This window comes from Citrus clementina, unplaced genomic scaffold (assembly GCF_000493195.1).
Source record: "Citrus clementina cultivar Clemenules unplaced genomic scaffold, Citrus_clementina_v1.0 scaffold_3, whole genome shotgun sequence".
Classification (NCBI taxonomy): domain Eukaryota; kingdom Viridiplantae; phylum Streptophyta; class Magnoliopsida; order Sapindales; family Rutaceae; genus Citrus; species Citrus x clementina.
This window is the reverse complement of record NW_006262339.1, coordinates 43,054,181-43,067,218: the sequence shown is the minus strand read 5'-3', so window position 1 is coordinate 43,067,218 and position 13,038 is coordinate 43,054,181. Positions and strand designations below refer to the sequence as shown.

Genomic DNA, 13,038 nt, shown 5'->3' with positions numbered 1-13,038 from the left:
CAATAAAATAAAAAGTTCAAAATTGAAATTCATATTCAATAATAATAAACTAATAATGATAAGAAAATATAACAATAACTACTAAGTTATACTCTACAGTATTATAGTTTTCTTTAATACTTAACAACAACAACAATAATAATACATTCTCTTTAAAGGTTAACTTGATTGTTAACTTGAACTCATATAAAGTCATAGAACATAGTTGATAATAACATTAATGTATACATTTTATATAATTATGATATTTGTAATTTTATTTATAAAAACTAAAGATGGCCAACGGGCCGGGCGACACGTGGCACTGCACGGCATGGTACGAACATGTTTCGGTAGGGCATGCATCATGGCAAGACACGCACGTGGGTTGGGACGGGCTTAGAATGTTAGACACGTGAGCTTTAAAAAGCACAATACAGATTACAGATGGGTCAAAGCACGGCACGCGAAAGGCACGTAATAAGCACACTTTATTGGTGGGCTAGTAAAACATAAAATGTTATGATTTTACAAATATCTTGAAATTAATTTTTTTTATATATTTTATTAGCATAGGCTTTTAAAAAATAATTTAATTCTTAGTTTAAAAAATATTATAATTATTTTATTTTTATAATTTATTAAATGAATAAATGATATCGTAATTTTAATAAATAAAATTATAAATATCATAATTCTATAAATGATAAATCTAAAATTTTATGACATTAATATTTCATTCATGACATAATAACTTGGTTAAAGGATACATAATTAACCTTGCTCGTTTATTGTATCCATAGTTATGATTAATAAACGTTATTTTGTGCTTAATAATCAATATTTCGTATTCTTTTAGTTGTGATTTGTCGGTATCCGTATTTCGCAGTTGTAATAAATTGTGACTTGTGACTTATTGTAATTGATATCTCTTAGTTATGACTTTTTGTAATCGATATTTTAGGATTGTAATTTTGATTTTTATGAATCATCACTATAGTCTATGGAATTAAATTTATGTATTGTTGTATTATAATTTGTAATTGCAAAATTAAATCTATAATTGTGAAATTACGATAAATTGATAATGAAATATTAATTGTTCCCTTAATAAAAATTATTATTGTTGTTATTATTATTATTATTATTGTACATGGGCTAATGGCCCTGAAAAAGCACTCCAGGCACATGAGCTTAAAAAAACACGCTAGAATTGTGGGCTTGAGATAAAAAAAAAGAAGAAAGATTGGCGGACCTTTTTTGGACACAGCTCACGGCATGCCCCAAACACGGTACACATGGGCTCATGTCGTGGGCCGTGCCATACCTTAAAAAAATTTGGGCACGGCATGACACGACCCATTCACTTGGTGGATCGTGCTGTGCTAGCCCATGGGCCTTATGAACCTCGATTTGAAGGCGGCACAGCCCATTATTAATAAAAATCATAATACTATCTATTCATTTAATAAATTATAAATATAAAACAATTAAAGTATTTATTTTTTATATTAAAAATTAAATAAATTTAAAAAACTTATACTAATAAATATGTTAAAAGATTTAATTTTTAATTATTCATAAATTTATAAAATTTTTAATTCACTTTCACCAAAAAAAATTCCGACCGATTGGCATCACTAATTTAATATACCCTGTTACTTGATTTTGGACGCCACGTCCACAAAATCTTAAAATCTCGCGCCACCATAAAGCACCGTATTGCCTTTCGTTTATACTTTATACATTTCGGGAGGTATTATTGGAATCGGGCGTCCTCGAAAGTAACGGAAGCGTCAAGCAGGCGGGAGTTCCCAGCGAAACCATAATTTGCGCGCGTACATCAAAAATCTGTTTTGGCTCCTCAAATCAAATCATATTTTGCCGCCTTCCACTTTTTCCCAAAACCAAATCCTCGCCGTCCACGTGTCCCCATTCACAGTCCAAAGCCCACTCCAATAATAACAATAATGATAATTATGACCCCACAACGCTAGGAAGGCTGAGAGGAAAAAACTGCTCTGATTTTGGAGTTCATTTGGAACTCAACGATGGCCGATTCCGCTGCCAATAGTAAACGATCTTTTAATCCGTTGGTTCTTCATCTTCAGAAACTTGCTCTCGAGCTCAAATGTCCTCTCTGGTTTGTAGTTGTTACTCTTTTGAGTTGAAAGATTACTATTATTAATTATTATATCGCTCTTACATGACTCCAAGCTTTTATTTTTTTTCCTTTTTTTTGGGTAATGATTCACTATCTTGAGAATCAAATTTACGCGTAACTCGTTCTCATTTGTGATGTTAATTCATTTATTTGTATGCTTTTTTGGTTATTTTAAGAAAGTGTGATGCTTGCAGAAATGTGGAAGAAAAATAAAAATAAAGGTTTTTTTTTCTTATAATTTATTTTCATAGTTGTTGCAGATGCCAAAAAAATGTTGATTGAGTGTTCTACTAATTTGTCTGCAGCTTAAACTTGTTCAGTAGGCCGTTGTTGCTCCCATGTGATCACATATTTTGCAAGTATGTTCTCGTTTTTCATATCTACATGTATCATCAACTTTATTTTTTTTTCCCCTCCCTTTTGAAACTATTGAGATGGATTTTGTTCATTTTCAAAATTTGCTGCAGTTCATGCATACCCAGATCTGCACAGTGTGAGTCAGAGTGTCCTTTATGTAAATCTCAGTGTACTTATGCAGGTATTGTTAGTTATTTGTGATTAGATCGTTGTTTATCCCGTCTAAATAGAAATTAGTTGTTAGTTTAAGAATGGGACTTTTTTCTTGGTTCAATTTATGTTGGTTTCATCACTGTTAGCCACTGGATTTCGTTTTTTCTTGGTTCAATTTTTGTTTGTTTCATCACTGTTAGCCGCTGGATTTCTTTGCTTTATTAGAATATAGTCATCTGAAACTAGAGAGATAGCAAACACTGGTTAACTCAATTAATGTTGTAATGGTTACTGGATGACAGATTTAAGGCCTTTGGCTTTTCTAGAAAACATAATTGCAATTTATAAGGGATTGGATGCTTCGCCTAGTTCCAACTTGCTTCAGCCTGTTTATTCAGGTACAGCCAATTTATACACTTTTTATTTGGAGTATTTATCTGCACGAAGTTTTTTTCTATTGAAATAATTGCTTTTTCTTGTTGATTGATTGTTGCAGCTTTTGGTAGACATCAAGAGGATAATTCAAGCAGTGGCCAGTCTTTATCGGCCAATACATTAGTTCAAGTTTCATTTAATAATTCTGCCTGTGATGGCCAAAAAGGCAAAGGATTTGAACTAACTGGTATGGGAGAAAATAAACGTGATGGTGGCCAGAATCCCAATTCGGCACAACCAAGTTCCCATACACAAGCTGGAGGCATTCGAGACTGCAGGCCTGCACAGATAGACATAAACCAATTGGACCAATTGTCACCTTGCAGTCCTCCTTCATTTGGTGATATTAAGGGTTCAGACAATGAAAGCAATGATCAGGGTGGGGAGCTTGTAAGTATTTGACAGTTGTTATGTCCAGTATACCTTTTTGTGTGCATATGGATTTTCTTTTCTAATATTTGTTAGTTCTTTATTTTTACCACATATTGCTTATGCTAAGAGATCAATTTGGCTTTGTTGAGTGTCAAAGCATACTTTTTCTTTTTTGATATGCTCTAACTTATGGTCAGATTTCATTCCCTTTTCAGAGTCCAGAAAGTTATCTAGCCAATCGATCTGTCAAGAGAGGTTTTGATGATAGAACAAGACAGGAGCATAGACTTTCTAGCTCTGAGACAGCAGGTTCTTTCAGGGACTCAAAGAGACTGAAAGGTTTCAACTATGGGCCTGATAGTGTTGGTGTGAAAAGTTCTGGTCACAGCCAATCAACAGTTTTTCGAAGTGAAAGCTTAATGGCTTCTAAATCTGATTCGGAACTTAAATCTGTGGCAGCTCTTGCTAGTGAAAAAATGCCTCCAATTTCAATTGACTCTTGTGCAAATAATTATATATGTGGGTTTTGCCAGTCCTCTAGAATTTCAGAGGTAAGCTGCCTTTGTTGCTTTTCTTGCGTAATTATTTATTATCATTTAAATTTTTGGTTCTCTTCCAGGTAACTGGATTGATGTTGCACTATGCTAATGGGAAACCAGTGGTGGGAGAGGAGGCAGATCGTTCACATGTTATACATGTTCATAGTAAATGCATTGAATGGTATGTCATCCTGTCATTTCAGATAATATATGTGATTACAGTAAGATATGTTTATGCTTTCAATTAGAAGTGCATAACAGAGCCAGTACAGTTAAAAATGTTTGGGGCTAGTTTCCATCTGATTTTCAAGGCTTGATATGACATTAAATTCTTCATATTTCTTTAGTTATTGGTATTGGTTGTTAGAGGAAAGCGTGATTTCATTTAAAATTTCAGGGCACCGCAAGTATATTATGTTGGAGACACTGTTAAGAATCTAAAAGCAGAATTGGCAAGGGGTTCAAAACTTAAGTGTAGCAGATGTGGGCTAAAGGGAGCAGCCCTAGGTTGTTATGTGAAGTCTTGCCGGAGAAGTTATCATGTTCCTTGTGCTCTGGAAATTTCTGAATGTCGGTGGGACACTGTAAGTACACTATGCTAATCAACATGGCATTTGCATTTATTTATTGATTTAATATGTGATCCCAAGTCTCAGTTTATGAACTAATCATTTGGATTAAAAAAACATTGACTTTTGTCATTTTTTTGTTTCTTACAGGAAAACTTTCTTGTACTTTGTCCAGTGCATTCTTCAGTCAAATTTCCAATTGAGAAGTCTGGACATCGCAGCATAAGAAATCGTGCTGTACCACTCCAATTGTATGACCTCAGTCTTGGCTTGTCTAAACCAGTAAAGATTTAGTGGATTTTAGTGCTTGATAGCTTTTAATGAATAGTAGATGCTTTTTGAATTTAGTTGAGCAAGGAAGTTCAAGGTTGTGTCTTTGGTGTTAACTGAAGTAAATAGTAATATTCCAAATTTTAAAGTCAGTGCTATAAAATCTCACCCTCAGCACTTACCTACTTTTGTTTGTTGTTCTTCTGCATGCAGAACTCCCCAGGAGCCTAGCTTTTGGGGATCTTCACCTAATAAAGCAAAAGAATGGGTTTTTTGTGGATCTGCTCTGTCTGTGGAGGAGAAGGTTAGTTGAGGTGCACTGATATCTAGTAATAAATAAATGAATTTTAAGTAGTGATTACAAATTACCTTATTATAATTGAACTGATAATTGGTGTTACCTAATATCTTTTTACAAGCAAAACATTAAATCTTGGAAATGTGTCCATATCTTAATTGGTGTTATGATGTCTTAATTGTTGCAATAGTATAGTTGATTAGAGATTCAGAATGTGGTTTGGAAGCATCTTAATCCAGTAATTGTGATGAATTCTGTTGTTAAGGCTGCTAATATGTAGTTTTATCCTATTCTGTTGGTGCAGCTTCTTTTGGTCAGGTTCAGTAGCATGATTGGTGTACCAGTGAGCAAGTTCTGGAAACCAAATGTCACTCATGTGATTGCGGCTACAGATGCTAAGGGTTCGTGCACCAGGACACTGAAAGTTCTCATGGCCATTTTGAATGGGAATTGGGTTCTTAAGATTGACTGTAAGTTTGACCTGCATTGTACATTGCCATATGCACAAATTTCTATGATTAGTTATTTGGTGCTTTTCTTAATATCTCTTTTTCATTTATCCCTTTGTTGAGCATGATATCCTAGATGTTGGGAGATCCCATGGAAGAAATATAATCCTTATATCTGTTCAGAAATATTTACTTGGCAATTGTTTTGAGCTGTTCAAACAGTATTTACATGGGTCATGATGTCAGCAATTTATTTTGTTGATAGAAGAAAATTGTCCCTTGATACATTGATCACTCGTTTCATGTTTGTCTTCAAATATGTCTGTGGACTGGTTATTAGATCTTTTGGTTGTGTTCTTAACCCTTTTCCTTCTCATGCTTCCTTGTGTTGCTAATAATTTGCTCCTGTAATTTGTCATTGCTAATACAATTTATAATTTGCCTTTGCAGGGATAAAAGCATGCATGGAGGCTATGAATCCTGTGGGTGAAGAGCCTTATGAAATTAATCTTGACAACCATGGATGTGAAGATGGCCCAAAAACTGGCAGACTTAGGGCATTGAATAAAGTAAGTCTCCAAAGAACATTGATTTCATGCAAAAGTTTGGAATCGTTCCCAGTGCCTTTTATACTGGCCATTTTGTCTACATGTTTCTTGCAACTGGTACATTTATACCTTTTCAACAATCTATTGTTATGGACTTAATGAGCTGTGCTTTTCTATGAGATTATAATTTCCTTATAACTCTTTTATGTTTCTTTCTCCTTACTAAGAATTGATTCAATTATTTCTTTTTCAGGCACCAAAACTCTTTGATGGTTTAAGTTTTTATTTCAGTGGTAAGTTCATGTTGGGTTACAAGGAAGATCTACAGAGTCTGGTTATTACTGCAGGGGGTACCATTTGGAAGAGTGAGGGTGAATTATTGGCACAATGTTGCAATGACGAGACAGCTCCTTCTAAGGTATTAGTAGTTTATAATCTTGACTTCCCAGAAGGATCTTTGATTGGAGAAGAAGTTTCAACTATTTGGAAGAGATTAAATGAAGCAGAGGAATTGGCTAGCAAAATTGGATGCCGAGTCATTGGTCACACTTGGCTTTTGGAATCAATTGCTGCACATAAGCTACAGCCTTTTCTCAGCTGACTAGCTTTGGTAGCTGATAATCTGTCATTTGTTTAAACTGTCCCACTTGAAGGTCACAGCTCCTGCTAACCGAAAGCATTCACAACAGACGATTTGCTAGCTTAATTTTATTAGAGTGTTTTTGTTTTATGCATGTGAAATTAATGCCCAGTGTCAGTTGTCTGATCGAGTCCGTATTTTGCACCTTTTGCTTGAGTTGTAATTATGAGGTCTCTGTTGGAATGGCAAGGGGCTGTGATCGATTTCTCCATCTCATTCGACTTCGTCCCGAGGTGTTGCATTTTTTTTTCATATTACATATCGTGCAGCAGATGTTTCTAGCTAATTATTATGTAATATCATTTGCCTAATTAATCTTTTTAATTCATATTTATTTATTTTAACTTTACCCCATCTTACCTAGCCTTAATTTTTTTTTGGAGATCCGCATGTTATTAATGAATTTACATATATTTGTAACTGCAATATCGCGTAGCAGAAGTAAGAACAGAAGAGATATTAAAAAAAAAAAAAAAAAGATCTACAATTGGAGAGACCGAGTAGTAATCGTATGGGATTGCACCGCTTAATTTGTGACTGTTTTTATGTTTTCCAATATAACACGCAGTATTATACATGAAGCTTTATCAGCCGAATCCAGTGCCAGCTTCAGCTGCTAAACCTTTGCTAGGTGCAGCAGCATCAATGGCTTCTTGCAAATCCCTTTTCGACTCCACGTCTACATTATAAACAAACAACTTTGCAACGAGGAAATAGAAGAGCAAGTTGAGGAAGCTCAAGATCGCCAACAACGCATAATAATAGTCTAAATGAGAAATATTTAGATTATCCAAAACCCATCCTCTGTGACCATTCCTTTTAGTGACATCCGAAACAGTCGTCAATAGGACCGAACTCAAAAAATGCCCAACTCCTAAGCTTGTAGTGAAATATGATGTACCTAGACTTTTCATCCCTTCAGGAGCTTGGTCGTAAAAGAATTCCAGCTTTGCAACTTCAACGAAGTTATCAGCCACCCCCATTAAAGCAAACTGAGGAAGTAGTATGAATATGGTTAGAGGCACGATGTCCTCTTTACCCAAAGTTCCTTCTGTTCTTGCAACGTGGAGTCTTTTCCTTTCAACAAAGCAAGCTGTCAGCATGATAACAACATGCAACACAAGGCCAATTCCCATTCTCTGAAGCAAGGTGATTCCTCTTGGGTTTTTAGTGTAACGCCTGAGGAATGGAACCATGTAACGGTCGTAAATGACGATGGTGACCAACATGAAGATGGTTATAAATGCTGTGAGACACGCCGGTGGGATTTTGAAATGAGGACCCATGCTTCTATTCAGGGTGGCGCCCTGTTTGATGAATAGCGTACCCCCTTGAGCCACCGCTGCGCTTGGTATGAGTGTTGCAATCAGAATTGGGAGCATTTTCACCATTTGCTTCGTTTCTTCTACTTGAGTCACCGGAGATAGCATCCACGGTGAGCTTGGTCCGGTCTTTACCGCGGCTTTGTCAAGGAATCTACTAACAATAATTTAGTGTAAGTATGAGGATCCAAAAGTATAAAAAGTTATATTATAAGTGATTGAGTTGTGTTTCACATTGCCTAGTAAAATGGAGATACTTGAATTTATAAAGAGGGTAGGTCACTCCACTCAATAGGTTAATTTTTTGTGTTGGATACTTATAAATCTTATGGTAAGTCCCCCAACAAGTGGTGTCAGATCTAAACCCTAGTAGCCGAAATGTGGTGGTGGAACAATTTAGGTGTGTCGGATGAAAGGACCGACGGTGGTTTCGTCCGAGGGGAGGATTGTTGAGTTGTGTCCTACATTGACTAGTAAATGAAAGATACTTAGGTTTATAAGGAGGGTATGTCACTTCATCCAATAGATTAGTCTTTTGAGTTAAATATTTAGAAATTTTATACTAAGTCCCCCAACAATAAGGCAGGTCTAGGATTCTATCCTGATTAATTTTGAGCAAAAATAACAAGAGAAGAGTAATTAAAAAAAAAAAAAAAAGAACCTTAACGAAGGGGTGTGATCAATTCTGAATTTGTTAGATTTTGAGTATTCTTCCAAGCTCAACTCATGTAGCTCTTTTGGGTCAGTCGGGACAGGTTCCTTCCATTTCCTGACTGCAGCCACAATAACTTGTGCAATTCTAGTCATGGGGCTCCCTGAAGGCAGCTTGTGTCTATAAAATGGTGTTCCAACAAGAAACACCAAAATGGAAACGAGGAGGCCAATTGTGGGGAGGCCATAGCCAAGACTCCAGCCAACATTGTCTTGAATGTAGATCAAGAAAGTGTTCGAGAAGAGGGTTCCAAAGAAAATGCTGAACATCCACCAGTTGAAGAAAGAAAGCTTTTGCTCCCTCTCTTTAGGCTCAAAATCATCAAACTGATCAGCTCCCATGGTGGAGATGTTAGGCTTCGTGCCTCCTGTCCCGATTGCGATTATGTATAGTGCACAGTAGAAAATTCCCTTTTGCAAGGCCGATGCTTTCTTGTGGCAGTCTTCAATTTTGATCCCATGGCCGCATGACGGGGGCTTCAGGGCTGGCACTGATACTGCTAAGGTTAACAGGGACATTCCCTGTTCATGCATTGAAAAAAAAAAAAATCGTCATCATCATCATCATCATAATCACACTTGCTCGCTTACTTTAATTTTCCATTAATTTATCGATAGGAGTAGTGAGCACTGTTTTTTTTTTTTTGAAAATTAATGAATAATTAATTCATTACTTTAGAAAAATAGAAATATTTGAAAATTTTGTTAAAAAGTGTAAGAAAGCAATTGCAATAAAAAAAAAATAAGACAAGATTTTGATTAGACAATTGTATTATTTTAACCTGATGTAAGAAAAAAAATTTATTACTGCTCCAGCAGCATTACTCTTTTGTGTTATATCGCAACGTATTTTTCAATTAATCACTAAAAAAAGAAAAAAGAAAAAAAAGTGTTCATACTCGTATAGAAATGAGTACATGAAAATGGGAGAGTACTCATGGAGAACCCCAAGACTTGGTCCTTCAGGGAACCAGTGAAGGGTCCTATCAACGTTAAACCGTATGTCTGCAAGTTTTCAAACATCGGCTCCCGGGGAAACAAAAATATCACATGCAAATTAAAGATTTAATGTCATGTGGCTTCTGTTTGTTTAAAGAACAATCACATAACGTGTTTGATTTTTGCATGGAATGCACCATCATGGTTTATCACAATCTCCCCCCCCACCGTATACGTACGTATACGGAGACTCTAGCTAGCTTAATGCTGAATAAATAATAAAATAAAATGAAAGAAAGAAAAAAAAAAACAATTACACTATTGGAATGAAAATATAATAAATCAAAATTTACCGAGAAATAAATGGCGGATGCAAGGACGAAGGTCCAGTAGCGACCGAGAAAAGCATCAGCGATATAAGCACCTAAAATAGGAGTCATCCAGACGGTGCCAACCCAGTTGGTGACGTTGTTTGCTGATTTCACAGTGCCTTCACGGAGCTTGTTTGTCAAATACAGAACTAGGTTTGATGCTATCCCATAATATGCCATCCTCTCAAACACTTCGTACCCTGCAATATTTAATATTGAATCATGCGCATATATCACGATGTATGCTTATTAACAACCAAAGCCTTAACTATATTTATATGTGTATACTTGCTGCTCATAACATTAATTACAAACCAAAGTTAAATATCACACTTCACATGCATGACGAAATGAAAAAGAAGATATATATATATGTGTATATAAAAGAGAAATTAATGGAGAATTAAAACTTTTTCACACCCACACACATGTATATCTCCCGGACTACGAGATATTGAACTACGAGAGGTGAATGAAACCAACTGGGCTGATAGGACACTGATATGTGCATATCACGACTCACCTACAATGAAAGAACAAGCTTTCCATCTGCCAGTATTTGATCTCAAGACGGGTTTCCCCTTGAGATCCACGGTTCCATCTTGTGTATAATCTTCTCTTCCATCTGCAGCTCCCTTCTCTTCACCTAGCTTTAATGTGGCCATTAATCAATTATTACTTACTGCTCCCTGGAGAGAGATGAGGTACTGGCTGGGTCGACTGTGTACTCTATATATATATATATATATATATATATAAGCTCTCTTAATCAAGTAGAAAGAAAAAAAAAAAAACATCTTATTATAATTAGTGAATAGATAGCCGCTTTTTCCGTCTAATAAGTTCAATTAACTTGTTTTACACTCCCCTTAAATTTTTGTTGGTGCCTCAAGAATATCGACCTACTTAGAAGTAGTTGTTGGAACGATAAAAGAAGCCAAAGATAAAAAGATGCCACAATCAAAGGAAGCGAAGTCTCTATGCATTCTAGGAAAGTCTGACAGAAGCCATTACCCAAGTCTTAGTTACTAATTACCATGCTTTAATTACAGCCAAAAAGCAACTTAAAAGACAATAACTGGTCATTCTTTCCTAGTCACTTTGGCAATTCTGAGTCCCCATTTTGACTAATCTCATTTCGCTCTGGTAAAGGTATGAATACGACGCTAATAGGCCATTGTCATATTTTGGATAAGAATTGAAAATATATACAGCTCTTATCAATTAGTTTTTAACTGATTTGGGCCCTGCAGTTTGGTAATTAAGGATTATATTTTTGCTCTCAAGTACGTAACAGGTTAAGAGAAAAGACTCCTTTTTTACATTTAAAAAACAAATAATTGATTTCTCTACCTGGTAAAATAAATAAATAAAATTGCAAATGGTATGAGTAACAAGGACAGCTCATACCTTGCTAAAAACATAAAAGCAAATGACATCAAAGAAGGATAAACCAGAAGTTTGAGTGACTCCAAAATTTTTAATTCCTCAATGGAATGAATGAATCTGCACTTTTTTTTATTTTTTTTTGGTTTTGGATTATGTCAAAGGATTATATGGTGTGTATCCCCAAAGCCAAATCGGCCAAAAACACATCATCATCAAGGACGAAATTTGCTTGTTTTATTCAAAACTGGGCCCAAAGCCCTGCCAGCTGTCATTAAGATTAGATATCCGCCACCAAATAAGGGAATGGGAAGTAAAAAGCCCCGATTAATTCTTGTTTGATTCTATGGCCGGATATATGGTTGAAACTTGAAATACTCCACATGCATACATCTCAAATGACTTTAAGAAAATAGTTAATATTTCTTCATTTATTTTTTAAATAAATCACTATTCGAGTCTTGACTAGCTTGATCACATCCAATGAATCATAAAGATGATTATTATGTATCAGAAATGTTGAATAATTCCAAAATCCTGCAGTCAAATCTTCTTTAAACCATAAGAGCTTTCTCCTCCTCTTAAGATCAATAGCCCAACATTTTCCCCGGCCAAAATTACGGAAGCAGGGCAAGCTTCCGTTCCAATATTTGAAGCTTTTTCCCTGTGGCGTAGAAAGAATAAAAGCCATCAAATACTCAGTTCATCAAAACAAAGAAAAGATCAGTTAGAGTGACAATGGGTCCTTGAAGAAGTGCTTCTTATTTTTCTAATCCTAATGTTTGTATGAAAGCTGAAAGTCTGAAACCAAACCACTACACTCTCCAAGAACCTTTCTATCCAATGACAACTCACAATCAATATAACTTCACATGGCACATGACTGCTCCATATTTTCTTGACATAATTCCTTGTTGGGTTGATAAGAAAGAGCTTGATCATTCCCAGGGAAAAAAGGCCCGGTCTTACAAATACAGAACACAATTAAAGTATACAAAGAATACAAGAGAAAATAATATAGATGGCAAATACCACCACAACAAAACAGGGGATTCAAAGAGGGTAGGAACCATTAGGAGGAACAACCGATGTTGAGACACACCCCTTTCGCTGGTTATGCATTTTGGTGGACGCCACCAGCTATTGAGAATGATCTGCTGCCATGCATCCAAGACCAACGCATAGAAAACATCATTAGGATGATAAACGATAATGTACCGCTGTATGGCCTAGACCAGAAAGCTATATCTAAAACTGAAATGAGGGCCACTTACCAAAGACCCAAAAATTTCATGAGCCCCCATTTCATGAAGGCCACTAACCTATGCCAGAAAGCTTTATCTAAAACTGAAATTCAAGAACTTGATCTAATCTTTATCCTCAATCCTCCAAAAGAATCAGTAGTCATGACAGCATTTCTAAGCCTAAGAAAAGCAGAACAAGCAAATACGCCAAGAGTATGGAGAAAATGAAAAGTAAGGAAAAAAAAAGAGAGAAAAGAAAAAAAAGCCATAAGGAACTACCTATCCTACTTCG

The 13,038-nt window shown here is 35.7% G+C and overlaps 2 protein-coding genes across 3 annotated transcripts; one reads left to right on the top strand and one right to left on the bottom strand.

Annotated features, from left to right (window-relative positions):
* The first annotated feature begins 1,962 nt into the window (after positions 1 to 1,962).
* Positions 1,963 to 6,984, top strand: LOC18050286 (BRCA1-associated RING domain protein 1). 2 transcript variants are annotated; one of them, XM_006443709.2, is made up of 13 exons: positions 1,963 to 2,122; positions 2,449 to 2,502; positions 2,611 to 2,681; positions 2,956 to 3,051; positions 3,150 to 3,478; positions 3,676 to 4,011; positions 4,080 to 4,180; positions 4,397 to 4,583; positions 4,719 to 4,819; positions 5,052 to 5,142; positions 5,441 to 5,606; positions 6,036 to 6,154; positions 6,387 to 6,984. In XM_006443709.2, exons 1-13 carry the CDS (start codon positions 2,031 to 2,033, stop codon positions 6,732 to 6,734), a joined length of 2,091 nt encoding a protein of 696 aa, XP_006443772.1. In that variant the 5' UTR covers positions 1,963 to 2,030; the 3' UTR covers positions 6,735 to 6,984. The 2 variants fall into 2 exon arrangements, with proteins under 2 accessions (XP_006443772.1, XP_024042668.1); XM_024186900.1 differs by having other exon boundaries at positions 3,658 to 4,011.
* Positions 6,985 to 7,274: 290 nt separating this feature from the next.
* On the bottom strand, positions 7,275 to 10,789 carry LOC18050285 (protein NRT1/ PTR FAMILY 5.2). Its single transcript, XM_024188949.1, has 4 exons — positions 10,640 to 10,789; positions 10,099 to 10,316; positions 8,757 to 9,328; positions 7,275 to 8,249 (listed from the first exon to the last, which is right to left on the bottom strand). Exons 1-4 carry the CDS (start codon positions 10,779 to 10,781, stop codon positions 7,361 to 7,363), a joined length of 1,821 nt encoding a protein of 606 aa, XP_024044717.1. The 5' UTR covers positions 10,782 to 10,789; the 3' UTR covers positions 7,275 to 7,360.
* Positions 10,790 to 13,038: the final 2,249 nt, after the last annotated feature.